Below are 12546 nucleotides of genomic sequence, written 5' to 3'. Positions count from 1 at the left end.
CTGGACAATAGAAGATTGGAGAAACGTTGCCTGCTCTGATGAGTCTCCATTTCTGCTGACACATTCGGATGCTCGGGTCAGAATTTGGCCTCAACAACATAAAGGATGGATCCATCCTGCCTTATATCAGCGGATCAGGCTGGTGGTGGTGGTGTAATGGGGTGGGGGATAGTTTTTTGGCACGCTTTGGGTCTATTAGTACCAATTGAGCATCATGTCAACGTCACAGCCTACCTGAGTATTGCTGCTGACCATGTCCATCCCTTTTTGAGCACAGTGTCTCCATCTTCTGATGGCTACTTCCAGCAGGATAACACACCATGTCATGAAGCGTGAATCATCTCAGACTGGTTTCTTGAACATGACAATGAGTTCACTATACTTAAATGGCCTCCACAGTCACCAGATCTCAATCCAATAGAGCACTTTTGGGATGTGGTGGAACGGGAGATTAACATCATGAGTGTGCTGCCGACTAATCTGCAGCAATTGTGTGATACTATCATGTCAATATGTAGCAAAATCCAAAAGGAATATTTCCAGTAGCTTGTTGAATCTCTGCCCTGAAGGATTAAGGCAGTTCTGAATGCAAAAGGGGGTCCAACCCAGTACTAGTAAGGTGTACCTAATAACGTGGCCGGTGAGTGTATATATGAGTGAATGGGAGGTTGACCTCATCAGCAGAGTTTGCATCACTATTGCTTTTCTGAGAGATCAGATCTGGCGGACGATAAAGCAGATAAGAAAATCCTGCAGATGTACAGGGAAGTAGGTCATATTTTCACTTCATCAGTGAGCAGACACAAACTGCATGAACTACCAGAAGATATTCACAAAACACACACACGCTTATGTTTGTGTGTGTTTGTGCATGTATGTGTCATTCATTTTGTTTTCGGCTTAGTCTCTTTATTAATCTGGGGTCGCCACAGCGGAATGAACCGACAACTTACCCAGCATATTGTTTACACAGCGGATGCCCTTCCATATTGGGAAACACCCATACACACTCATTCGCACACATACACTATGGCCAATTTAGCCTACCCAATATAGCGCACGTGTTTGGACTGTGTGGGAAACCGGAGCACCCTGAGGAAACCCACACCAACACGGGGAGAACATGCAAACTCCACTCAGAAACGCTAACTGACCCAGCCGAGGTTTGAACCAGCAACCTTCTTACTGCAAAGCAAACATGCTACCCACTGTGCAGCCCCTAGCTCAATAACAATATGCAAAAAAACCTTCTTGGCATGTGTTTTGAACTGCGTTTTAAACATTTTACCATCCTTATTTTAACGTGATCGCTTTCATTTTGTACTTATATGCATGTGCGGGTATAAGTTTCTGACGCTATGATAACCTTGAATAAAAATATAATGGCTTCATGGTATCATGATATTGTTATTACTGCTCTAAAATAAGTTATTTTAAAAGTACCAATAAATAAAACAACTTTTCCCCTCTTTGAACACAATACATTTAATTTTAGGAAACATGTATAATATTTTGGAACAGGCTAAGTAATTTAAATAAGTCACTGACTTCTGTTGTCTTCATTAGTTTCTATTGGTGAAGTTTTTTTCCCTCTCCGCTGTCGCCACCGGCTTGCATGGTTCAGGATCTGTAGAGCTACGCATCGATGGATTTGCTCTTCAGTGTTTGGACTCTCAGTAATGACTTTAAACCACACTGAACTGAGCTAAACTGAACTGAACTTAAACACTAAAAACTGAACTACTCTGATCCAGTTACTATGACCATTTATGTGAAGCTGCTTTGACACAATCTACATTGTAAAAGCGCTATACAAATAAAGCTGAATTAAACTGAATTAGTTGCAAACACAAATTTCTTTACGATACATAAAAAGCACACAATAAAAATCCTTTACATATACCTTAGGAACAGTATAACAGAAATCTCTTCTGGCTTTATACCTTGACTTTTCCAAACAGTGGTAACCCCTGAAACCGGTTATCATCCAATGCCTACTCACTTTTTATTTATCTATTTTAAAGAGACCGTGATCATTAAGCTACCCCTCAGATTGTCCTCTAAAGGTCACTCTTATTATTAATTGCTTATTCAATTTGCATTAACAGAAAATCATCACACAAATTAAAATAAAAGAATACATAACGTTAAGGCGATAAAGTTAACCCTCTCACTAAAGTCTTTCTCTAATAGCGCTCGTCACTTGCTGACACATGTTAAGCAAACACACAGATGGAGAGGATATTTACCGGACATTTACCATCACACATAAAACATAAACACACACATATTGGCCACATGCGGCAGAAACCAAAGGTCAGTGTACAATGTGACACAGCTGGGAATATAATATTATATAATATTCTTTCAGTCAATATTTTTCTAGCAAACAATTGGATTGTAAATGCAGGTTGTTGTGTAGAAGTTATATGCATTTCAGATACTGTATGGTGGCATGAATTACGCTAATCTTGAGAAATACAGCATATGAGCAATTCCATGAAAATGTCAACCTTGCCATGAAAAGAAAAATGTTTTCACCAAAATAGCAAAACCGTTTCTACATTTTTTGCGCAGCCAAGTGTTTTACAGTACTTTAAAATACTTAAAAATGTCTCTGTCAATGTTTTCAAACTATTATATTTGATTTACAAAAGTCAAACAATTTCACATCCGTCACATCCATAACGAAAAAGTGTCACATCCATAACAAAGCTTTTCCCTCAAAAATGTCAAAATAAAATAAAATCAATCAGTTTTGTTCTATAAAGAGCCAACTCTTATCCTTTTGTTGAGCATTATTTATTTTGGGTTGTGCAGTTTAATTCACAGAATTTCTACGAAATATGTTGTATACTGTAAACTCGCAGACTCTTTTTGTCACATCCATAACGCTTGTTTATTTTCTTCGTTTAAAGTATAAAAATGTTCACAGATTGAATTTTTTTGATCCCATAATTCTGTGGTTAGTTGTTTTGGAAAATATAAACAGATGGTTCAATATAATGTTAACGTATACTTTCTCTGCGAATTTATGTTTTGAATTTTTACTGCAAATGTCACATCCATAACGCTGGAATCAGCCATGTATATCGGCATATATACAGTTGAAAGCAGAAGTTTACATGCACTGTATAAAAAGGCACATAAACATAAAAAAAGTCAGATGTTAATGTGACTAATTTTCTCTTTCAGGTAAGTTAGGATCATCACATTTGTTTCTGTTCTACTTAATAGCAGAATAATGAGAGAGAGATTTTTAGAGAAATTGTTATAACTAATCTTGAATGTCAGGTTTGCACACAATAAGATTATTCTGCCTCTGAAAAAGCTCAGATGATGGTGTCAAGGTTTTGGAGGTTTCTGATTGGCTAATTGACTACATTTGAGATAATTGGAGGCACAACTGTAGAATAGTATTTAAGGAAAAGCTCAAACACACACTGCTCCCTTGTGTGACAACATGGGAAAATCAACAAGCCAGAATCAACAAAACAGCCAGATTACAATGCGCTAAATTACACTGGGAATAATGTTTGGAGACATGTCCTGTGCTCTGATGGAGCTAAGATTGAACTGTTTGGCCATAATGAGCAGTGTTACATTTGGAGGACAAAGGGGAAAGCGCACAAGCCTAGGAACACCATCCCAACTGTGAAGTATGGGGGCGGCAGCATCATGTTGTGGGGCTGTTTTGCTGCAGGAGGGACTGGTCCACTTCACAGGCATCATGAAGAAAGAACATTATGTAGAAATACTGAAGCAACGTCTCAAGACATCAGCCAGGACATTACAACTTGGCCACAAATGGGTCTTCCAAACAGACCATTACCCTAATTAGTTTAAATATACTTTAAGGACAACAGAGTGAATGTTTTGGAGCGGCCATCACAAAGCCCTGATCTCAATCCAATAGAAAATGTGTGGGCAGAGTTGAAAAAGCTTGTGCGAGCAAGACAGCCAACAAATCTGACTCAGTTACAGCAATTCTGTCAGGAGGAATGGGCCAAAATTCCTTCAAACTATTGCGAGAAGCTTGTGGAAGGAGACCCAAAACATTTGACCAAAGTTATGCAGTTTAAAAGAAAAGCTGAAAAATACCAAGGAAATGCGTGTAAACTTTGACTGTCTAGAAATTAATAAAAACTTCTCAAAAAAAAAAAAATCTCTCGTTATTCTGGCATTTAGCAAATGTAAATCATTTAGGTAATCCTAACAGACCTAAAATGGTAAAAGTTTTGTCTGATTTTCCATCAGACATTTTTTTTTTAAATGGTTACGTTCCTTTTTTTTCGAGTGTATGTAAACTTCTGGTTTCTACTGTAAGTTCACCCCTCACAAATATTTATTTTAGATTCATATTTTAAATAGGAAGCTTTACAATATTACAGTTGTGCATATACATTAGATTAGTCAGTACTTAAGCCAAATCTGGACAAAATCTATCAAAATAACTTATGACGGTATAAAAACTAGTACACCCAAATTCATATGTTATAGAAAAATATTAAATGTAGATTTTAAAAAGAGGAAAAATCAAGAGAAGCAAAAATATTAGACAATTTTGTTGAAATTTTGTAGATTTTTTTTTTGCAATATTTTGCTGGAATTTAATTATATTATCTTTCAATTTCTAAGTATGTTCGGTGACTAAAATATTATTTCAATAAATATATCTGTTTAATATATCTGTTTGATTTAAAAGCACCAAAATACACTGCCTAAATTCACTGAAAAATGAATAAAAATACTTATTTTCAAAATGGGATGTAGTCAATTATGCTGAGCACTGTATAATAATACTCTCTTGCATATCTCTGATTGGGTTGCAGTTATCTGAGCTTCAGTGCTGTGTCATGTTCAACAAGCACACATTGTATTCTGTCCTGAAGGGTAAATCACAGTATCTTAAATCAAAATACAAGCTATGTTAACACTACATGTTCAGTCCAGCTGTCTGCACAATACAGTTGCTTAATTATCAATGATTCAGACAGGCTTTAATAACATTTACAAGGCTGTCACACACTTTTAAAGCACAATAACATTTAACAGGAGCTTATATGAAAAAAAACGGGAATACTTTCAGCCTGATGACCAAAGAAATACAGAGAAAAACGAGTGTTTTCTGCGTTCAAGATGGGAGGCTTGAGATTTTATGACTGTAGTAATATTTCAAAGCTTTCATGAGCTATTTTTAACACTTAAAGAGAAACCACAGACTGCACTGTGCAGACAGATCATAAAACTCAAAAACACTCCTCAAAACTATTTATTAAAATATATATTATTATTATTATTATTATTTAGCTTGGTATTATGCATAATTTTAATGTTATACACAATAAAAGTATATGTTATCATTATGTATGCATTTATATAAACACAAATGAACATTTTCACGTATAGAATATACACTTACCCTCCAGAAAGCTGTCGGTTGTTCAGCAGGAGACTCTCGAGTGCAGTGAATTCATGCTTTTGTCAAGCCCAGACTGTTTGCAGTGACACTGAGCCTCGAATGTCTGACAGTCATTGCGGCTCTCCGTTCAAAACAGACTCACATTTGCGCGAACTCACCGCCTCCCTCAATGGGACGAGCCTCAGGGGCGAGAGTTATTTAAGAGGTGATTAAACTTTAAAGACCAAAATATATATTCTAAAAATCCAAAATAAACTCAATGAAAGTAATTTATTTGTAAAATAAGAATCAGAGACGCGACTAGTCTGTGTGAATATTGACGATACCCACTGAGGGAGAAAATTTATTTAAAATGTAATTAAACTTCAAAAAGACATTTCTATAACATATACAATGCTAAAAAACATGCTTTCAATGAAAATGACTATTTGTAAAGCACAGGAAACCTTTTTGTACTGCGTAAAAACTACTCATTTTAAACTGTGCAGTGATTGAAGCGCAAACGCTACTTTTATTTTGAAATACTGTTAGGAAGCGGTGACGTCGTGCTCGTCTTCCACCAATAGCAAATGAAGAGCGAGGCGCTCTGGCTGAATTCGGAGTGAACTGCGCATGCGCTGTTGTTTACACACTGAGCTGCTGCAGCGGAGCGTCTGATGGAGGCAGTTTTGAGGCACCTGAACAACATTTTGGAGCTGCTAGCCGTGTCCCGAACTGACCGCGTGCGCGAATGGGACCGTCCCACCACACAGCGGGCGTTTAAGTGGGCTGAATACTGCGAGCAGCTGCACTCCCGATACCAGTCCAACCCTACGGTGCGCTCCAGGCTGGAGTCCGGTCTGACAGACACCAACCGGCGCCTGCGGGAAACATTTCCGTCCTACAGTCCGGTGGAGTTCTCCGAGCTGGCGCAGTGTCAACACAAGCTGATCGTGTATTTACTCAGAAACCCTTCCTCGCCGCATTTTATAATAGAAATGCTTTTTCCTGATCAAAACAGTCCCTCACAGGAGCTCCTGGCGCCTCAGAACAGCCTCGTTACACGCAAATCCGCGTTCAGTCTGTTGTGCTGCACTGTCAACACGACTAGTAGTTACTATGGGTTACAAACTGAGCCGGAAGTAAGAGGCAAACTCCTCGGGAAACTTTTAAACTCGATACTAGCTCGTCCTGGTAATGAGGAGCACGCGAAATGCTTGCTGGATTCGGTTCGTTGTGACAGCGCGGGAAAAGTGGACGGTTTTTATGACGTCATCGCGGGAGCACTGCTTTGCAGTAGTGATGAATCTCAGCGCTTCATTATCACATGGCTGAAAGAGAGTGATGGGGGGTTGAACACATTCTGCACGGTTATTTCCCCTGAGGTGTGTGCAGTCATTTCCCGACAGTCTCCGGAGTTTAGGAAGCTCTACTGGGGTGCTTTGAAACAGTGGGCGTCTTGTTTGGAGTATGACGTCACTAAGAGCGTGTGGGTGACGTCAGAGGGAGCGGTGAGCTTTGATGTGCTGGCTGATCGATTGAGGGATTTAATAAATTCAGGAGAGAGCTTAAAGGAGGAGACTGAGACTGCGCTTAAAGCGCTCACACTGCAGGATGGAGACTTCAGTGTTAAAGGCGTCAGTGTGTGGACTGATCTAACTCTTCAGCTGAAAATCTGACAGATTGAATAATTCAGTTTAATTAGTTGCTTAGTAATAAATTGTGTCAGTGAAATTATTTTATTTATGGTTAAAATATGCTTTGTTTTATTTCGTCATCATTAAGAGGATTTCTTCATCAATCCACAGGTCAATAGGTTTTATATTATTATTATTTTCGGATTTTTTTAAAATAAATATAAATTATTAGAGTCCTATTGATATTTTTATTGTTGAGAAAGTCATCTCTTGTATTGTCATATTCCCGGATCTCCTGGCCGACAGGAGGCGCCAGCGCTCTTTTCACCAACACTCCTCTGCTTTACATGATATTCATGTTTTATAGAAGTGGACTAAATAATAAAGCTTTTAAACAGGTTTTGTTAGTGTTGTTTGTTATGCTTTAAGTATCTTTATTTTATTTACAACAACAGAAAAAAAGCAGTTCAATCATATGTGCCTCTCTACCTTTACTCTTGAGGTGAACAATATCAGAGACGCCATCTTAAAGATCCTATAAATATAATACATTAAATAAATGCATGTGTACACAGTCTGTCTATCTATCTATCTATCTATCTATCTATCTATCTATCTATCTATCTATCTATCTATCTATCTATCTATCTATCTATCTATTAATAGCATTCAAATAGTGTCTTATATTCAGTGAAATGTCTGTTGAATCTACTAATACACTAATGGACCATCAAAATAAATAGTGTTGCCTATCTATTTTATATTTAAATATAAACAAACATTTCCCCAAATTAATGCATGCGTGTTTATTTACATATAGCCTACATAATAAATGTGCACAGTACACACACATAAATTGACAAAGCAAACTTTTATTTTGACAGTACTTATAATATGTATGTTTTGCAGCTTTGTATGCAAATATATAGCCCAAAATAAATAAATTCTGAGGAAAATAAGCCACAATTATGAGCTTATATTTGTAGCTCTAAAATAAATATTGAAAAGCGTGTGATATTAATAAAAATAGTTAAGAATTGTGAAATGCATTTTTTGGAATGCAAAACAAATACAGTGAGAACAGATAAATAGCACAGCAATTCAGAAAAAAGGGGAAATAATTTTGTATTCTGAGAAAGAAAAAAAATCACAGTCGCTAAACATATGAAACTATAAATTGCAATTGTAAGCAATGCATTTATAATTCTGAGAAAATTAAACTCAGAATTGATATGAAATCAGAATCAGCCTGTGGAAACAGCACTTGCAGCACTTTACAGAAAAACAGAGATGCATCTCCTAATTTTAAAAACAATAGCAATGGCAAATTATGAAATTAAAATAAATATAAATAAAACAAAAATTCAGAGAAAAAAATGCAAGATGTAGGTTAGATTAACTTAAAAACTATTTTATTTTATAAAGGTTGAAGTCAAAATGATTCGCCATCCTGTGAATTATATTTTATTTTCAAATGTTTCCCAAACGATGTTGAACAGATTCAGGAATTTTCCACAGTACTTCCTCTAATATTTTTTCTTCTGGAGAAAGTCTTATTTGTTTTATTTCAGCCAGAATAAAAGCGGTTCTTAACATTAAACCCATGTTAAGGTCAATATTATTAGCCCCCTTCAGCAATATTAGTTTTGGATTGTCTCCAGAACAAACCACTGTTATACAATGACTTGCCAAATTACCCTCACTTTACCCTAGTGAAGCCTTTAAATGTCACTTTAAGCTGAACACTAGTGTCTTGAAGAATATCTAGTCTAATATTATAGATAATCGATTCTAGAACATACAAAGCTGGTATCAGAGATAGATATTGTAGTATTGATCTGCACATCACTATTTTATGGTGTAAAAAGGACCCAAAAACGGCAGAAAATTTCTACAATGCATTATTTATTGCCCTTAATCCAGACCAAATGTACCAAACCACAGATGACTATTACCCTTAAACTATTATGTTTAGAAATGTATTTAAAAATTGGGCTTATAATTCTGACTTAAACTGTATATAGGATGAATATATCCCATAGTGGACACAGACCGCCATTGCAGTTCAGCTCTAATGTTTAATTAATAAATGCACATCGCCTGTTCATTAAAGAGAAGCGGTGCGGGGCTGCGTGACAGATGGTGGCATCAGCGTCACCGTGGCAACGCTTGGCATTAAGCACAGGTCTGCATGAGGAACAGGGGAGGAGGAGGCAGCGAACGCGTGCGCCTCTTAAATTGGTCCCCGGGGAGCCGCAGACGCGTGCTTTCATATGTCTGTCACATTAGAGCTGATCTGCAGTCTGCATGGGCCCGGGTCACTCCACGTTCACTGATTTACGAGGTCACTTGAGGATGTAGAAAAACTCACAATCAGACCTCATCGCTTACCGCTCTATCTCAGATCTCCACAGCGTTTGCTTTTCACTCGGGCTCTGTTTGCCTATTAAGTGGACACTGATTTTGAATCCTGATATATCTGTCTTTATACAACAGTTCCGTCTGGTTCTCGAATCTGATTGGCTGAAAGCCGTGGGATATTAAAGTCTTATCAGCACTCGCAGAGCCTCTTCACCCTTGTGTATTACTCCGCCCACACTAGGACTAAAGAGGAACTGAACAACTCACCACAGTCTGACAAATATTGCAGCTGTTGGACAACATGATGTACTCTGAGGCTGTTTTAGTGGAGAATGTACAGTAGCTGTTTAGATTTTAACTATGCAGTTTATTTATAAGGATAGTGCCTATTTTAAATATTCATAATTACATAATAAGTCCTCAGGGGAGGAAAAACTCAACGTAAATTTCGAACTGCAGCTGAAGAAATCATTATAAATCAGGTAAGTGACATTCTAAGTCGATCTGTATGTTGTACTGCTGTATTTATATCACAGTAATCTGCTAGTGTTTGCTTTGCTTTGACTATTTTGGGGTTAATTATTGTGATCTCCTGATTGCAACAGAAAAAAAACTGGAAAATCTCTGTAGACTGATGGCATTTCATGCTGTTCAGCCCTTTAATCTTGAAATTTGAGCAAAATCAGCTGTTTTGCCATCATTTTAGACATTACGCTAGAGAATCATTCAAACACTAGCTCTGAAGTAATGTTGCTGAATGAGCAAAGGTTTCTGCTATTCTGACGAGCTGCAGATGTGAATGAACGGTGGAAGAAAGTAGTTCCTCTTACAAAAGGGTTTTAGAGACTCTTCATGTTTAATTTATATATATATATATATATATATATATATATATATATATATATATATATATATATATATATATATATATATATATATATATATATATATCAGCTGCAAGTCTGAGGCATTACACAGCGGATACCCTTCCAGCTGCAACCCAGCACTGGGAAACATCCATACACTCTCAGTCACACTCATACACTCAGGCCCATTTAGTTCATCAATTCCCCTATACCCACGCCAACAGACCTAGCCGGGACTCGAACCAGCGACCTTCTTGCTGTGAGGTGGCAGTGCTAACCACTAAGCAGCCATGTCGCTGCACAAGTAATTTGTGAATGATATTTAAAGGAAGGTTTCAAAAGGCTAAACGTTTTTTACATCTCTCCTACATCGTTTATCTGGGATCTAAATTGCACACACGGTCGTTTCTCTCCGTTCTGAAGACGCTGTGGTTTCTTTGACAGCAGACAAATAGTTCTTCATTTTTCCCCTCATCCGTGTCTCCTTGGAAACAAAGAAAATGTGTTTTCTCAGCTCAAATATGCACTGAGAAAGCAGCAGGCGATGCTGAGAAAACACAACCGTTTCCACAGTGAATAATCAGAGGTGAGACTTCTTCCCGAGCGCGGTAATTCATTATGAACTTTCTGTTTTAAAATGAACAGAAAAAGCAGTCATTATTCTACCACAATATGCACATTTTCCCGCCCGTCTCATTATGCAGGACGTAACGCAGGAATGTCTTTGATGATGTCATTGATTTCACCTCTCCGTCATGATGCTCGTTTCCTATGCACGTCTTGATCATTTTAATTTAGCATGCCGCTAATTCTTTTGCTTTTAGGCCTTCGTTTGAACATGCAATGAAATCATTCGATGGGGTTCGACAAGAATCAGTGTAATTCAAGATTGCATGCTGTTTATGTAAAAGATAACTTGTTGTGTTACAGTGGCATACACGTTTCTTCCAATCAGAAACAAAAGATATTTATTTTGCGTAGTCAGAAATGAATGTAATATGAAGCTTAATTGCTGTTGGGACACAATTTTTAAAAGTATATCTGTTTTTTGGGGTTATATCTATCTCCCCTTGCCTACTGATTGCCATTTTTTGAATTTTGCCCCCATCATATAATCTTCCAAAAATACAATCTGATTGCATAGCCTTTATTGTGCTCCAAGCCAATCGACTAATATTGCTTAGGTGGAAGGATCAGAAACATCAAACATCAACACAGTAGATCCGTGATCCGTGATGTTGGAAAAAATTAGACTGTCTGGCGCAGGTCTGGCGCATAGTTTAGCTCCAACTTCCTCCAACACGCCTGCCTGGAAGTCTAGTATACCTACAAAGAACTTAATTAGCTGGTTCAGGTGTGTTTAATTGGGGTTGGAACTAAAATATGCAGGACACCACAGCCCTGGACCGAGTTCAGACACCACTGATCTGAGGTTTATCAAACCAGTTTAAGAAAATTTGGGACCCATTTAGGAAACATATACAAGATCATGTTTTATTGTCAAACATAGACCGAGTCCTTGTTCCAGCAAATTGATTCTTTTTCTTTTCAAGTCCAAAGTAGAGTGTATTGTGTGATTGTGCAATTGTAGTTTTTGTGAAAAGGTAACATTTACCTTATTTTGTTGGTATATATATTTTTCTCATTGGATGCACTTAAGTTGATATTATTTATACTTTTTTGAAAAAAAAAAAAAAAATATATATATATATATATATATATATATATATATATATATATATATATATATATATTTATGTATAGTATGCATGCCAGTAGGAGGCACAAAGTGCACATTCATGGCTATCCGCTTGTTAAGTGGTGACGTGTTTGTGACGTATGTAATACTGTTTCCGGGTCCAAGCCGCCATTCATTGGAGTGGAGAAATCACTTGTTTATGATCATGTTTTATTCCTATCACACATTAAAGTTAATTTTATTTAAAATCGTAATGTACACAACAATCTCTGGGCTTGCTGCATAACAAATACCAAGATTTTACAATTTATAAAAAAATGTATCACTTTCTGGCCATCGGATATTAGGCATGGACATATATATTGCGATCGTGATTTTCGAAAGCATTAAATCGCTTTGTAAACGTTTATTATTACCATTTCATGAGTTTCCCCATTCAGTTGAACAGAGCGCTTGGACCCGGAAGCCGCTTCGCGTGACGTCACACTTAACAAGTGGATAGTTACTTACTGCCATTATTGTCAAGTTCTCATTCCCGTTTATTGTCAGCCTGATCTCACGAGAAAACGTAAGTATTTTACA

General features: G+C 37.2%; 2 protein-coding genes across 5 annotated transcripts in view; one reads left to right on the top strand and one right to left on the bottom strand.

Moving 5' to 3' along the window:
• The window catches only part of gas2a (growth arrest-specific 2a), a 50335-nt gene extending 43696 nt beyond the window's left edge, over positions 1-6639 (bottom strand). For all 4 annotated transcript variants that reach the window (XM_073943397.1, XM_680348.9, XM_073943399.1 and 1 more), the window contains exon 1: positions 5423-6639. The gene's annotated coding sequence lies outside the window, so the exon portion shown is untranslated. The remainder of the gene's footprint in view (positions 1-5422) is intronic.
• Positions 6015-7510, top strand: fancf (FA complementation group F). The gene is given in 1 exon segment (NM_001045234.2): positions 6015-7510. A coding segment is annotated over 1 exon segment (996 nt). The 5' UTR covers positions 6015-6078; the 3' UTR covers positions 7075-7510.
• Positions 7511-12546: the final 5036 nt, after the last annotated feature.

This window comes from Danio rerio, chromosome 25 (genome assembly GCF_049306965.1).
Source record: "Danio rerio strain Tuebingen ecotype United States chromosome 25, GRCz12tu, whole genome shotgun sequence".
In the NCBI taxonomy this organism is placed as follows: Eukaryota; Metazoa; Chordata; class Actinopteri; order Cypriniformes; family Danionidae; genus Danio; species Danio rerio.
Note: the sequence above shows the minus strand (reverse complement) of the source record. Positions and strands in the feature narration are given on the sequence as shown.